We start from the raw sequence: 16,123 nt of genomic DNA, 5'->3' as shown, positions 1-16,123 counted from the left end.
CCCCAACTATATGGTCAATCAATCTTTGACAAAGGAGGAATGAATATCCAATGGAAAAAAAGATAGTCTCCTCAACAAATGGTGTTGGAGAAACTGGACAGCAACATGTAAAAGAATGAAACTGGAACACCTTCTTACACCACACACAAAAATAGACTCAAAGAGGATTAAAGACCTCAGTGTGACACCTGAAAACATAAAAATCCTTGAAGTAGCACAGTAATCTCTTTGACATCGGCCACAGCAACATTTTTCTAGATATGTCTCCTGAGTCAAAGGAAATAGAGAAAATAAACTATTGGCACTACAACAAAATAAAAAGCTTCTATACAGCAAAGGAAACAATTAACAAAACTAAAAGGAAACCTACGAAATGGGAGAAAATATTTAGAAATGACATATCTGGTAAAAAGTTAGTATTGAAGGGGGAGGAGCAAGAGGGCAGAGGTGTAGGAGACCTAAATATAATCAGGTCCCAGGAGTTCAGCTACGTTGTTATCAAACCATTATAAACACCTACAAACTCAACAGGAGATTGAAGAGAAGAAGAGCAGCAAGCCTAGGAACAGAAAAGTGACCACTTTCCGGAAGGTAGGACGTGCAGAGAAGTGAATCCAGAGAGACAAGAAGATAGACCGCAGTGGGAGGGGCCAGATCCCAGTAAGTGGCAGAGCAGTGGAGCACAAAACTGGAACTTTTAGAAGTCTGCTCACCTGAGGGGTGGCGCTCCAGAAGCTAAGCAAGGGGTGGAGCCCTCACAGGGACTATGTGGTCTCAGGACTCTTGGAGTCACAGGAAGACCACGGGTTTCTGAGTGTGGCCAAGCTCCCAGGTATCGGATCGTGGAAGCTGACAGCAAAGACGGAGCTGAGCAGTGAGCTCTCAGCTCAGGGTTACCTTCAACGGTGATCTGCGGCACAGTCGGGCAACTGCTCTTCGAGCAGGGACCCCACAGGGAGTCTCACCTTCAGGGAGACTCACCTTCCTCCTCTAAGAGGAGCAGCGCAGGAGCCAGCGGCAGGAATCTGCTGGGTTTGGAGACTCCACACAGAGCCGTGGGCCTGTGATAGAAATGCTTGGTCACAGGCTGGGTGAGCTCACAGCATAGCCAGAGACCAGGGAGACAGGAGGGATTGTGTTTTTCTCTGAAGGCGCACTGAGGAGTGGGGCTCCCACCTCTCAGCTCCTCCAGGCTGGAGATAGGGAGGCCGCCATTTTCATTCCCATCCTCCAAAGAGGTATGGAAAGCGTTCAGGGAACAAAATCTCCCCAGAGCGAACCAAGCAGATTACTTAGCCTGGCCCCTGGCAAGGGCAGTACAATTACGCCTCATTTGAGAATCCGGGCAACAGACCCCTCCCCCAGAAGATCAGCAAGAGCATCCAGCCAAGACCAAGTTCACCGATCAATGAGAACTGCAGAACTTCAAAGCTCAGAATATAGCACGTAGAATTCATGGCTTTTTTCCCATGATTCTTTACTCTTTCAAAGTTAAATTTTTTTAATTATATTTTTTCTTATTCTATTTTTTAATGTTTCCTCTTTCCTATTTTAACATTTCTTAACCATTTTATCTTGTCAATACCATTTTAAAAATCTTTTTTAATTTTTATAGTTATATTCTATCCCTTCATTGTATTTCACCTTATTTTTTGCATACATATAGGTTTTTCTTTCTTTAAAATTTCGGGATACAGTTTCTTCTAGTAGATCAAAATATATCCTAATCTAGCACATGGCTTTTTCTAGTCTCCAGCCTGAACCCATTCTTTTGTCTTTTTTCTTCTTTTTTTCAACCAACTTATCTTATCAATTCCTTTTTTAGAATCTTTTTAAATTTTAATCTTTACAGTCATATTCAAGCCCTTCAATATGTTTACCCTTAATTTTGTATATATATGTTTTTCTCTCTTTAAAATTTTGAGAGGTAGCTTCTTCTAATAGACCAAAATATATCCAAAATCAAGTGTGTGGCTCTGTTCTATTCACCAGTCGAATATACACATTTTTTTCTTTTTTTCCTTCTTTGCTCTCCCCCTGGTTTCAGGTCTCTTCTGATCTGGTTAGTGTATGTCTTTCTGGGGTTGTTACTACCCTTTCAGTATTTTGTTCTCTCATTCATCTATTACCTGAATAAAATGACAAGGTGGAAAAATTAAACACAAGGAAAAGAAAAAGAGGCAGCTCCAATGGCTAGGGACCTAATCAATACGGACATTAGTAATATGTCAGAACTAGAGTTGAAAATTATGATTATCAAGGTGCTAGAGAATCCCTTTCTGGAGAAATAAAAGAACTAATATCTACCCAAGTTGAAATTAAAAAAGCTATTAATGAGGTGCAATCAAAAATGGAGGCTCTTACTGCTAGGATAAATGAGGCAGAACAGAGAATCAGTAATATAGAAGACCAAAAGATGGAGAATAAAGAATCTAAGAAAAAGAGAGACCAACAACTACTGGAACACGAGGGAACAATTTGAGAGATAAGTGATACCAAAAGACGAAACAATATTGAAATAATTGGGATCCCAGAAGAAGAAGAAAGAGAGAAGGGGACAGAAGGTATATTGGAGCAAATTATAGCAGAGAATTTCCCTAATTTGGTGAAGGGAACAACATTAAAATCCAGGAGGCATAGACAACATCCCTCAAAATCAATAAAAATTGGTCAATATCCCATCATCTAACAGTAAAACTTACAAGTCTTAGTGACAAAGAGAAAATCCTAAAAGCAGCTCAGGACAAGAGGTCTGTACAACAGAAACAAGAGGTTTCTACAACAGTAGAAATATTAGACTGGCAACAGACCTATCCACAGAGACATGGCAGGCCAGAAAGCACTGGCATGATATATTCAGAGCACTAAACGAGAAGAATATGCAGCCAAGAATACTACATCCACCTAGGCTGTCATTGAAAGTAGAAGGAGAGATAAAAAGCTTCCAGGACAAACAAAAACTAAAACAATTTGCAAAGCTTAGCATGCAGTAGACGCTCAATAAATAGCAGTTCTTATTATCAATATCATCATCATCATTTGGGGACTTTGGCATCAGACAAATAAAACTAAATTTAAAAATTCATTCCTTCATTCAAAAACCATTTAATAAGTATTTAGCAACCCCTGTCCTGCCATGGCTGCTGAAACTTGAAGACCTCAGAGACTTCTTTGGAGAGACAAATATGTAATTCTGCAACTTAAATTCAGGAAAATAAGTGTGACCATGCCACACTAAAATTATCATTTTTGGTAAGTCCCTAAGACAGAGACTACTAGCTGCTTACCAAAATTCCATGTTCTCTCTTTCTTTCTGAACACATAGCTAGACCCTATTTCCTAGCCTCCCTTGCAATTACATGTAGCTACAAGACAATTCCAGCCAGAGGAATGTAACCAGAGTGATACATGCTACCTTCAAACCTAGCCCATAGAAACCTTCTGTGCGTGCTTCTGCTTGCCCATCCATGCTCTCTCCCCTTTCAGATAACTGGGAAGAAAGCCCTTGGGGCTGCCTTGGAAGTCAGAGTTGAAACTGGTTAAGCCTCCATCATGCTGGGTCCCTGAAAAGCTATATGGATAAGAGCCACCCCAGTCATTTGTTTACTCAGCTGGACTATTAGTTTAGCAAGAAGTAAACTGTCGTGTTTTACTCATTATTTATTTTTTGGTCTATTCGTTAGAGCGGCTGTTTCCCTAACTAACACGGTGCCCTTCACTAGCAATGCAGATAATAATAAATAACTCTACTCACAAGTGCAGTAATTAGTCTACTGAGATACCATCCAAGCCAAATACCCACATGTCAGAGTCCAGTTCAACAGACCCTTCCCCAAACTTCTCCCAACCTGACAGATTTAACAGCCGCCCACCCCCCCCAATTTCTGCAAATCACAAGCCAGGAGAGATACTCAAAGGTAGGGACTGGATATCATCTTTGACCTTCACTGCAGCCTGGCACATAGCAGGTGCTCAACGAAAGAGCAAATTAAAAAACTGAAATGCCCAAAAGATGAGCAGAAGGATTTCTCCCCTATGCTTTGTGCAAAATAATCTCTACTATGCTTTGTGCTGTAGAATTCTGGAGCTTTCATTATGTTGAGTTCCAGTACTGTTGAGCACTAACAAAGGTGATTTTAAAGAAAAGTTGTGGCCTTACCTGCAGGCATCTCCATAGTCCAACTCTCTCTTAAGATGGAAATTAAGGCTGGGCTCTCAGCTTCTCATTAAAATTAGATAAATACAACAAATTCATTCTTTTCTAAATCATGAAGATCACTTTTGAATAATATTAGAAAGTCCTGTTACTTCTGGCCTTTGCCAATGACCTACAACTGAAACTGTTTTTCAACAGAATACTTTTTACCTAAAAACCTGCTGATAAACTTGTTTCCAGTACCGATAAAATCACTGGTACTGGGGTGGACATTCTGCTGTAAACAGCTGTAAAACAGGACAAAGTACACAAGCCAAACATTTTCAGGCACTGAACACATCCCTCGTTTGGAACTACAATTTTCAAGAATAGAAAGTCATAAATGTAATCCCATAAGGACACATTATTGACTGGGGTTCAGGAAGCAGGAACCCAAGTAAAGGAAAATCCCACTGAACTGAGGAGGCAGAGGTCAAGGCTTGGAGAAACTAAAATGGCTGGAAATTATGGGGCGGAGTGAAAAAGAGGAGAAATATGTGCCAAGAATGTTCTCTAGAGAGGTTTTTGAGGACCTTCATGAGTCCTCGGCTGAGAGCAAGTCTCCACACGCGTAAGGGCACCATGTATGAGGCTGACCAGAGAGAGGCTACCACCACCCTGAGATCAGAACAAGATGCTGGAGGTCATGCAGTACTGGAAGACATTGATGTTCCATCCCAGCCAGAGCAGCAAGACCTCATTAACATGTCCTAACATTCCAGATATCCAGCTGAGACATGAGATCCCATTTTAGGAGTTAAGAACCACATGCTAGAAAAATGTTTCTAGCAGACTATACTTAAAAATTCTGAGGCCAAGCCCTGAACAGATCACTAGGGGAGACACATGAGAGGCTGAGTCTTACCAAGTTAAAGAATCATGGGAAAAACCTTGTATTTTCCAAAAATATACCTTAATGAGCAGAAAACTAGACCTAAATATTAAGCTCAAAGGGATTAGCTCGTAATTGAACTACATGCTGGAAAACTTTTCTTAAAAAAAATTTTTAACTCTCCTGAAAGATAGTGTTGTAACATGCACAATGTCCATTTTACTATCAAAATTTACTAGACATGGAAGAAACAGACAAAAGTGACCCATGAAAGACACAAAGAAAGCAATAAAAATTCACATCAGCCCTCTGGCCTTTTTCAGTAGGCCCAGAGGGACCCAGGGCCAATGAACTCTCTCCCCAACCTCAGGAAAGATTCACACCTGCACTGGCAAGGCTGCTGGGCCAGCCTTGGTCATACACACAGACATAACCTGTGCTGGATCTGGCCCTGTCAAGGGGATTAGTGTTTGTTCTCATTGCTCCTTCCTAGTTGCACTGTTTATATTTCTATGATCTTAGTAAGTGGAAGATATGGAAACTGCAAAAGTGCAGAGAACTAGAAAATATAAACAAAAATCAATGTAATTGGTTTCACACTCCACGATTTCAAAACTTACTACAAGCACAGCAATTAGGCAAGAACAAGAAATAAAGATAGCCAAATTGGAAAGGAAGAAGTAAAACTGGCACTATTTTCAGAGGACATAATATTATATGGAGAAACCCTGGAGACTATCAAAAAACTGTTAGGACTAATAACTTTAGTAAAGTTTCAGGATACAAAATCAAATACAAAAAAAAAAGAAAAAGAAAAAACACCTTACTGCAAAGTTACTGTGGTATTGACATAAGGACAGAAGAATTAATCACTCATTAGAACTGGGATTCCAGGGCACCTGGGTGGCTCAGTAGGTTGAAGCCTCTGCCTTCGGCTCGGGTCATGATCCCAGGGTCCTGGGATGGAGCCCTGCGTCGGGCTCTCTGCTCAGCGGGGAGCCTGCTTCCTCCTCTCTCTCTGCCTACTGTCAAATAAATAAAAAATCTTAAAAAAAAAAAAAAAAAAGAACTGGGATTCCAGAAATAAGTCCTTGAATTTCAACAAAGGAACTAAGAAGTGGAGAAAGAAAGGGAGAAATGGTACTGGGACAATTGAATATCCACACAAAAAAGAAGGAAGTTGGACCCTTTCCTCACATCATACATAAAAATTCACATTTTCCAGAAATGGATCACAGACCTAAATGTAATAGATAAAAATATAAAACATGTGGAAGGTAACACAGGAGTAAATCTTTATTACCTTAAGTACTTGTTTCTTAACCAAAAAGCACACGCAATTAAAGAAAAATAGACAAACTAGCTTTCATCAAAATTAAAAATGTTTTAAAAGACACCATTAATGGCGCACTTGGGTGGCTCAGTTGTTGAGCAACGGACTCTTGATTTTGTCACAGGTCATGACCTCGGGTCTTGAGATCAGCCCCATGTCTTTGTCACAGGTCATGACCTCGGGTCTTGAGATCAGCCCCAGGTCAGGCTCCATGTCGAGTCTGCTTAAGATTCTCTTTCTCCCTTTCCTTCTGCCCTCCCCTTGTTCCAGCTCCCTCTCTAAGCAAACAAACAAACAAATAAATAAATAAAATCTCTTTTTTTTTAAAAGACACCATTAATAAAGTGAATATACAACCTAGAGAAAGGGAGGAAATATTTCCAAGTCGTGTATCAGTTCTAAAATTAGAGAGCAATGAAAGATGCACACCTCTATGAATAAAAATGACTGAATTGTACATGTTTAAAGGATGGATTTTATGGTATGTGATTATATGTCAATAAAGCTGGCATTGTTTAAAAAATAGAACTCCTAGAACTGAAACATACAATAATGAAAAAGAACAATTTCATTTGATGAGCTTAACAGCAAACTGGAGAAGGCAGAGAAAAGATCAGTGGAAGATAAAGATGGAGCGGTAGAAATGGTCTGATCTAAAGAACAGAAGACTAAGACTGAAGAAATTTAACACAGTCTTGGGAACTGGTGGGACCACATCGTCTAACATACATGTTAGAAAAAGGAGAGAATGAAAATCAGGCAGAAAAACAGTGGAAGAAAGAGTGAGAGAAATTATCCCAAAATCTCATAAAATAAAATATCCATATTCAAGAAGGTAAAAAAAAAAATCAAGGAGGAAAAAACACAAAGAAAATCACCCCAGACACATCACAGTCTGATTGCTGAACACCAAAAATAAAAATAAAATATTAATATCAAGAGATACCAGATTAGGAAAATATTACACTTTATTATACACTGAGTAAAATAAAAATCTGGATTAAGGCAGACTTCTCATCAAAACCAAGAAGACCAAGAGAGAACACCTGGAGTCCCGAAAGGAAAAACGTGTCTGATGCAAGTGTTCTTCCGGACGGAGAGTAAAACAGACAGTCTTCCAAGAAAACACAAGCTGAAAGGGGCGCCTGGATGGCTCAGTCAGTTAAGCATCCAGCTTTTGGTTTCAGCTCAGGTCATTACCTCAGGGTCGTGAGATCAAGCCCTGCTCTGTGCTCAACGGGGAGTCTGCTCGAGATTCTCTCTCTCCCTCTGCCTCTGCCACTCCCCCTGCTTGCTCGTTCCCTCTCTTTCTCTCTCTCTCAAATAAATTAACAAAATCTTAAAAAAAAAAAATACAGGCTGAGAGAATCTGTCACCAGCAGAACTACACTTCAACACCTGCTAAAGGAGGTTCTTTAGGCAGAAGGGAAACGGTACCACAGTGAACGTGGGGAGCTGTTCCTGAGGAAGGGTCTTGTGTCCCTTGACTGGCAGCCTCTGGTCTAAATGCGTGAATGAACCGAGGAGCTTTTTATATGCTATATGCTACTATTTTTCAAATTAGAGGTTTAACCCAGTGGCTGGTGACCACTTGCAAACAGCATTTTTAAAAACATAGTAGGGTAGTGTGGCCCAGGAAAGAATAGCACACAAACACCCCTTTAAAAAAAAAAATCAGAAACAATAAATGCTCACGTGATGAATAATACTCTTTCCAAAAATCTATTAATGAAACTACAGCTCATTATGTTGGGCAATGTCTTATATAAATAGCACAAATATCACTGTGACATTCTTCTTAAGGTTTAATGTTGATGAACTCAAACTAGCCTCCTTCTATCAGACAATGAAACCCATGCAACTTGCTGTCTGTTTTCTGACCTGCTTGTCAGAAGTTCAGAGATAAATTTTTGTTCAACTGCAATAACTATTCTTAGTCTAAGTTTTGTGATATAATACTGTTCTCTCAATCCTTCATTACTTGGCATTTGTTCATTTAAGTGTTACTGTATCTGGGGTTTCCTCTTTTGTAAACTGTTTGAAGATTAATAAATAGTAAATAGAAACAGTTATTTGATACAGGCAAAAATAAAAACAGACTAAAAAGGAGTTTGAGTGAAGACTAATTACCAAAACAATTAAAAACAGGGAACTTTTATTTTTAATTTATTTACTTGTATTTAAACGTTTTCCACAATGGAAGTATATTATTGCTTTTTCTAAGCTATTTTTTTTAAAGATTTTATTTATTTATTTGACAGACAGAATCACAAGTAGGCAGAGAGGCAGGCAGAGAGAGAGAGAGAGAGAGAGAGAGGACGGGAAGCAGGCTCCCTGCAGAGCAGAGAGCCCGATATGGGACTCGATCCCAGGACCCTGGGATCATGACCTGAGCCGAAGGCAGAGGCTTTAACCCAATGAGCCACCCAGGCGCCTCTAAGCTATTTTTAATTAGCTAATGCTATGTATCAGGCATCAAGGACTGATACTCACTGTCAGTGAACAAGTCAGAAGATACAAGGGATTAAAAAAAAAAAAAAACAAGCCCAAAACGGAGTCATCTGCACACACATGCACACAACACACCCCTCCAGCAAACCAACAGTTTCAACCTATCCCAGGAATGTGACCTTTTATTCTGGGTATGTAACCTTTGAAAGGTTTGTCTGAAATTTCCCCATCAACACTGGTGAGGCAGTAAACCGCATGACAAACACACTATCATTCCCTTGCCCCAAAAAAGGTGGAGAGGCGGATAGGGTGGCTGGGTGATGGACACTGGGTATGTGCTACGGTGAGTGCTGTGAATTGTGTAACCCTGATGAATCACAGACCTGTACCCCTGAAACAAATACTACATTCTAAGTTAATTAAATATATCTATATTTCTAATATATATAATATATAATTATAAATATATTTAATTATATAATTAAATATTTATATACATATATATATATAAATTACATCTTCCCAATCATGGGGGGAAAAAGCTATTTCCAGGCCTGAAACAATCCTTTTTCTTTTACTAATAACTTCTCACCCCGCCCACCTTCCTATAAAAACCTTCCATTTTGTAGCGCTCCCCTCTATTTGCTGGATGGGATTTGCCCGATTCATGTGCCACTTAATAAAACCAATGAAACCTTCCAATTCACGTGGTTGAATTTCATTTTTTAACAAAGGGTGGTGTGTCCTCTGCTTGTGTTTGCTCAGCAGAGGGAGGGCGTGACACCAGCTGATGGTGAGAATGGAGATCCTTCAGTAGTTTCAGTGCAGGCTAACCTAGAGGGAGAGTTGTCAGCCAGACAAACTAAAAGTTATGTCCTTGAAGATTCTGGAGGAAAAGCAGGGCTGTCGGTAGGAGTCCGAGAAAGACGTTGAGTACATCTTGAATAACTACAGTGTGGTCAGGCTAATGTCATTGGTGTGGTCTGAACAAGTCAAAGTTTGACGCCACCTCCTCCTTCCCAGGATGCACAGCAGTGGATAAGGCTGCTAAAGTATTAAGATCATCTTAGGGTTCCAAGAGTCTAGAAAATACAGTCTTGACAGGCAGGTGTTGTGCCCTATTAATCTTTGTAACTCCAACCCTGAGCACGGTATTTGGCGCAGTCTGGCTCTCAGGTGTCCTCTGAGCTGATTTGAGCTGCACTTATAAGGGCATACTACAGTGAGCCAGATTTGCTAGAGCCCATCAGGAATTAAACACGTCTTCCCCAACGTCATCACTAGGTCAGTTTCCCATGCCTACGTAAACCCTAAATGCGGAACTCAGCTAATCTGTGCTGGTTAAGACATATCCCCAGCAGAGATCACAGTGGTACATTTCCTTACAAGTTTGGTGATGACATCCAGCCTCCTTGGGCTTGATCCCACTAGATGAACTAACCATGATGATCTGAGACTGGAAATACAGTTGACTTGAACAATGCAGGGTTAGGGGTGCCAATCCCCTCGTGTGGTTAAAAATCTGCATGTAACTTCTGATTCCCCCAAACTTACCTACTAATAGCCTACTGTTCATAAGAAGCCTTACCAGTAACATAGATAGTGAATTAACACGTTTTCTATGTGTATTATATACTGCATTCTTAGAACAAACCTAGAGAAAAGGAAGTGTTAAGAATATCATAAGGAGAACAGACACTTCAGGTACTGTACTGTAAAAAAAAAAAAAAAAACACTGCATGTTAGTGAAACCACGCAGTTCAAAGCCATATTGTTCAAGGGTCAACTGTAGGGTAGAGATAACAGCCCTGCCTGGCCTGTGACCACCGTATTTCCCAACAGCCTTGCAAAATCAGTATCCCCCTTAAAGCCCCAGGTCCCCCCACATTTCCCACCCCACTTGCTGGTACATACACTTTCTGCTAATGATTTCTTATGAAACAGAGCAAAAGCCACAAGGTGACGTGCTGGGGAAAACAAGTTTGAATTCTAACTTTATCCTTCCGTGATTATTTGGTGGATAACGTAACGTAACAGGTGTATTTCTGCCCCTCTCTGAACGTCAGGCTCTTCTTCAATGAAATGGACTGAACGCCAACAATAAAGCTGTTGTGAGGCAAAGCACCTAGCACAGAGTCTAGATATAGTAGATGCTTAATGAATATTAGTCTAGCTTTTCTCTGAATGCCAAGAACAGGTGGCCTGAGTTACAGCACTCTGCAGGAGCTGGCTCATTCTTGCCACGCTCCCTCTTCATCTCTATTCTCCAAGCACTTGGCTTCCCCACTATTTTTTGGACAGCTCAAGCACACTCCTGCGGGACGGTCTTTCACCTATATTCGCCTTTGCGAGATCATTCTCCAGGTATATGCAAGGCTTGTTCTTTCATTCAACACAATCTCTGTTCAAACTCATCTCTGCAGAGAAGCCTTACCTAACCACCTGTTCACAAATGGAGACCGAGTCTATTTTGTGACTAGAAGCAAAATCTTTATGTCTAGTGGCCAAATTTCTGTTCTCCACGTGCTCTAAGAACGCCACACACAGGGTGGAACAAGTTTCTCTTGGCCAGCAGAAAGAGTTCACAGATGGGTGAATTTCCACAAAATCAGGTTCTCATTTCATTAAATCAAAGACAAGCTTCACTTGAGGCCCTATGCCTCATGTCCTGAAGCCTTGCCCTACCATGGACGAGGGCAGAGAAGGTACACAGAGTGACCAGACCAGAACCTGATGTTGGTGTTTGGAACCTACCGCTCCCCCTCACACCTCCACTTCATTCAGCCAGCAAAGGAGCCCAAGTTCTCACATCCATGCAACTCAGAGAGTATTACAGGTTGCTTGAAAGGACCATCCCATTAGGTCTCTGCCTCCCAAATGACAGGTGTGTGGCAAAACACAGTGAAAGAGCAAATGTCTGTCAGGGTGACCCAGCTAGATGGGCCAGGGCTCTAGTGTCAGGTCCAGGAGAGTAGAGGGACGCAGAATACCATAGACCTCTAAGAGAACCGCTCCTCACCCCAACGGGTCTAAGATCCTCCCCCAACCTGCCACTTGCCTTTGAGCTTATGGATCTAACATGACTCAATAGGGCCTTCTGTCCCCACCCAGGGTCCACATGGTTCCCAGAGGTATCTCCAGGACTGTACCCAACACCTACCTTTCAGTTCCCTTGGTTCACAGTTTATGCCAATGGAGTGGGCACTTATGCCTCACTCAAGAATCACCCGAAGAAAGACACTCAACATAATCCCTTTCCAAGCAAGGTCAACCCTCCCCAAGTGCATGTGTCCGCTCAGTATAACTTGAGAGATGCGGCAGAATAATATCCCCCTCCCAGGAAGTCCACCTGCACTTGCTTTTCCTCTAAGAAAAGGGGCGCCTGTGTGGCCCTGCACCCTGGGGTGTAAAGGCCCCTGTTGAAGGCAGGTTTTGGGGGTGGGGGGCTTCCTGAAATCCTGAGGACACCCTGGGGAAGCCAAAGTCAAAGTCGTTGGTGATGAATCTGAACCTCCATCCTCAGCAGACTGCTTGGGAATTAAACCCCAGCTGCTTGCTTGCCCCAAAAAAGCTCAACTAAACACCTAACGACTAGTAATGAGTTGAGGCCAAAACGCAGAGGTAAGCATGGGTTATCAATCACCAAAAAGCCGCTGCACCAACCCTCTGCCTCTTGCCCTGCCTTATCTCTTCGATAAAAATAAAAATAAAGAATACTAATAATAAGTGTGTGGGAAACTGCTCCGGCGTCCCTCAGCTCCCCGACCCCGGCGGGGAAGGGACCAGGGCCCCGCACCTCCCTCTCCGGGTTCACGTGGGGTCAGCGGCCCCAGAAGCTAGGAGCGGGGATGCCGGCTCCGTCCCTCGCAGCCCCGCTCCCCCCTACAGCTGGCCGGACGCCCGGGACCAGAGTCCGGGGCAGGGGAGACTCACCGCGCAGCCCGGGGGCGGCCATGGCGCGAGCACGCCGGACACGAAAGCCGGACCGGCCCGCGGCGGCGCCGGCGTCCGCTCAAGCTTACTCCGCCGCGGGGCTAATTCCATGGCGCTCGGCTGCGCCCGGACGTGCCCGCCCCCCGCCCGCCCCTCCCCCGCCCGCCGCCCCGCGCCGCCCGCCGCCCCGCGCCGCCCGCCCCGCCGCCCGGGTTCGAGCGGGCGCTCCCGGCGAGCCTAGCGGCACGTGGGGAAGGAGCGCGCCCGCGGGCGGCCCGAGTCCCGGTCGTGCCGGGGTTGGAGAGGCCGAGGGGCGAGCCGGGGAGGGGCCTCCGAACCTGGGTCGGGGTGAGCGTTCGGCCGGATTGTGGGGCGCGCGGTGCGGCTGAGTAGTGTGCGGTCCCGCCCCGCCGCCCCGTCCGTCCCGGGCACTGCGGGCTCCCCTCGCCCGGCGACCCGCTGCCCCCACCTCCCCGGGAGTCCGAGGGGCTGGGGCGGGGGGAGGGGGGTAAGGTACAAGGGACAGGAGGACTGGAAGAGGGGCTGCGAGGGGCAGAAGGAGGGCGAGGTAGTCTTACAGGGCCCGTCCCTCTGAGACGCTCGGGACGGGGACGTGGTGGAGGAGGGAGTCTGGAAGCTCCATCCCGGAGCGCTCGAGGGGCGCCGTCGCTCCGCCGGGTTCAGGTGCCCGCGGTGAGCCGAGACACGGGAGACCCTCTGAAGGGCCGCTCCGGGCGCTGGAAGCGGCAACTCCCAGACGCCCCAAGGCTCAAACAAGTTAGAGAACGCCAGGAACCCAAACGAGCGAAAGGGTATTCTACTAAGGTCAAGTATGCTATTTATTCTTCAGTGTGAAGTGAGGAATCGTGTCTCCCGCACGGATAAGGGAGGCCGGTGGCGACTGCTCCCTGCTTGTCAGAGGACAAGGGGGAGTAGACAGCACAGAGGAGTCAGGGGCGGCGCCGAAGGAAAACCAGAAGTGTGAGATCCCAGTCCAGAGCTTTATTCGGGCCGAGGAGGGATGGGGGCTAATGTTTATTCAGGACTTCCATGTCCTTCCCAGAGCTGTACCTGGGGGATTGTACCTGTGAGCTGTACCTGTGAGGCAGTTGCTGCCGCCGAGCCCATCTGACAGATGAGACCACAGTGTGAAAGGTCAAGCAATTCGCCTCTAAGAGCTGTGCCGGGATCCCCAAGCAGCCAGCCTGCTCAGCGTCCGTGTGGCAACGGCTTTGCTCTTCTGCTTCTTTCCCTCCCAAACGAGGGCCTTCTCCCCATTTGCTCCCAGCGACCCTCCTCCCTGTCTTTTCAAGGCCAAGAACCCTGGAAGCCGTTCTACCCTGGTTCCTTGATCCATTCCCTTTCTTCTCTTCCTCCCGCACTTTCTAATCCCTTAGCCCCTGTATACGCTCTCCTTGAGATTCTCCCTGAAACGCTCACCTTGGGGGGACTCTGTGTCACCTGCTCTGAGAACAAGCAGGAGTCCCTGAGACCAGAGGCAGACCCTGTCCTGTTAAACCCCTGGAGGAAGGGAAAGCCCTCGAGACACACACACACCCCCACTGGGGCTTTCTCAGTCTGCAACCTCCTTTCCCTGCTCCTTGCCATTTTTAAAAAATCAAAACATAAAGTGCTTCTGATTTGGCTTTTTTCTTGGCTGTGAATTGTCCCATCAGTAAATCTGAGGAGAAATTCAGACTACAGAGGCATAGGCGGTTGGAAAGTTGACACCTTATGCTGGAGAGGTAGCCTCCCTGCTGAGTTTCTCTGGGGCTGAGGCCTCCAGTAACACCTCAGCACCAGGTAGAGTGTTAGGCCACCAGTAAGAAGAGAGATAGGTAATTCCCTGCCCCCAGATCTGGTTTCCTACAGAGACCTCAGAGGCTACTCAGAGTTGGAGGCCCGGAGATGGTGGACGGACAGATGACAACCTGTGAATTATTGAGCAGTTATATAAAACTTATATCCATTCTTCCTTTCCTCTGCTGACTAAGCCACCACCAAAGCTGCTCAACACAATCCATGCTATTTGCCTGTAGCGTATGTCCCCTCCGTGTGATTACGCACAGCATCGGAAGGGGGTGAGTCCTAGAAACGCAGCAGTCACTGGTTTCCACGACAGCAAGGACCTGCCCTGTAAGCAACAGGGACAGCGTGGTTCCAGTGGAGTGACCTGGGAGTTCTTACCTTGGTGTCAGGCACCTGGGTTCTGAATATGCCCTGCCACCCAGGAGCTGTGTGGCCTTTGGCAAGTCCTCTGAGCTGTTTTTATTCTCTGTAAAGGTGGGGGTGAGGGCACTGGATTGGATGATATATAAATCCTTTCCAGCCCCACCAGCCAGCCCTTCCAGTGAGTAGAGGCTTTCCTGGGTTAAAAGGATCTGGAATGAAAATCAATTCTCCATCAAATTCCTGTTAAAAACCCAGGGTATTCCCCTCATTCTCATGGGTCTTCTTTCCACAGCTAGAGTCTCTGCCATCTTGCCAGCTTATACATATAAACTCTTCACATAAAGTTTAAGGAAGGACAATCTCTCCTTAAGAGTGACATTACTGGGGGCGCCTGGGTGGCTCAGTGGGTTAAAGCCTCTGCCTTCAGCTCAGGTCATAATCCCAGGGTCTTGGGATCGAGCCCCACATCAGGCTCTCTGCTCAGCAGGGAACCTGCTTCCTCCTCTCTCTCTCTCTCTCTCTCTCTCTGCCCACTTGTGATCTCTGTCTGTCAAATAAATAAATAAAAATCTCTTAAAAAAAAAAAAAAGAAAGAAAGAAAGAGTGACATTACCAGTTAGTGATTTGGGGACTAGGTGAAGTCTGGCATTATCTCTGTCCTTCCACTAAAAGATGTCTGGAGTCGACAGGGCCAGAGCATCCAGCATACAGCCCAAAAGAAACTCAGCTCTTCCTCCCCTCAGGATATAGTCAGTCCCTAATGCTCTGCCACTGACAAGACACTTATTCTCCCACTTGGAGCCTTGATTTCCCCTCATTTTTATTCTTGCTGCTTCTTATGTTATTAAAGAGCAATTGACAGTTTGCCCCAGACTTTCAGTTGTATTTGACACTCTCAACCCTATGACTCAGACTAATGTTCCTATTCTCCAGATGAGGAAACTAAGGCTGAGAACCTCTAATGGTTTTATTGGGAGCCACACCGTAGAATGAGGGCCACACATAGAACCCAGGCTTTCCCACAAGTCTGGGGCTCATCCCCCAGGACTGAGATTTTGCTGGATGGGCCCCTTTTCCTGTACCTGCCAGCTCCCCATTTCCAGTCCCTCAGTCCTCGGTGTATTAGAGGATATGTGGTAACTTAGGGAGCCAAGGGCTTGGAGAAACCCCTGCACACCTGCTCAAGTTCCTTCAGCCCAAGGTCAGC

At 44.9% G+C, this 16,123-nt stretch overlaps 1 protein-coding gene across 1 annotated transcript in view; it reads right to left on the bottom strand.

Annotated features, from left to right (window-relative positions):
• ANO2 (anoctamin 2) overlaps nucleotides 1-12,766 on the bottom strand; it is a 335,951-nt gene extending 323,185 nt beyond the window's left edge. Inside the window, exon 1 of the mRNA XM_045071882.1 lies at nucleotides 12,745-12,766. Coding sequence (XP_044927817.1) covers nucleotides 12,745-12,766 — 22 coding nt within the window. The remainder of the gene's footprint in view (nucleotides 1-12,744) is intronic.
• Nucleotides 12,767-16,123: the final 3,357 nt, after the last annotated feature.

Source organism: Mustela putorius, unplaced genomic scaffold, assembly GCF_011764305.1.
Source record: "Mustela putorius furo isolate JIRA1106 unplaced genomic scaffold, ASM1176430v1.1 tig00003988_pilon_pilon_pilon, whole genome shotgun sequence".
NCBI classification, from domain to species: Eukaryota; Metazoa; Chordata; class Mammalia; order Carnivora; family Mustelidae; genus Mustela; species Mustela putorius.
Note: the sequence above shows the minus strand (reverse complement) of the source record. Positions and strands in the feature narration are given on the sequence as shown.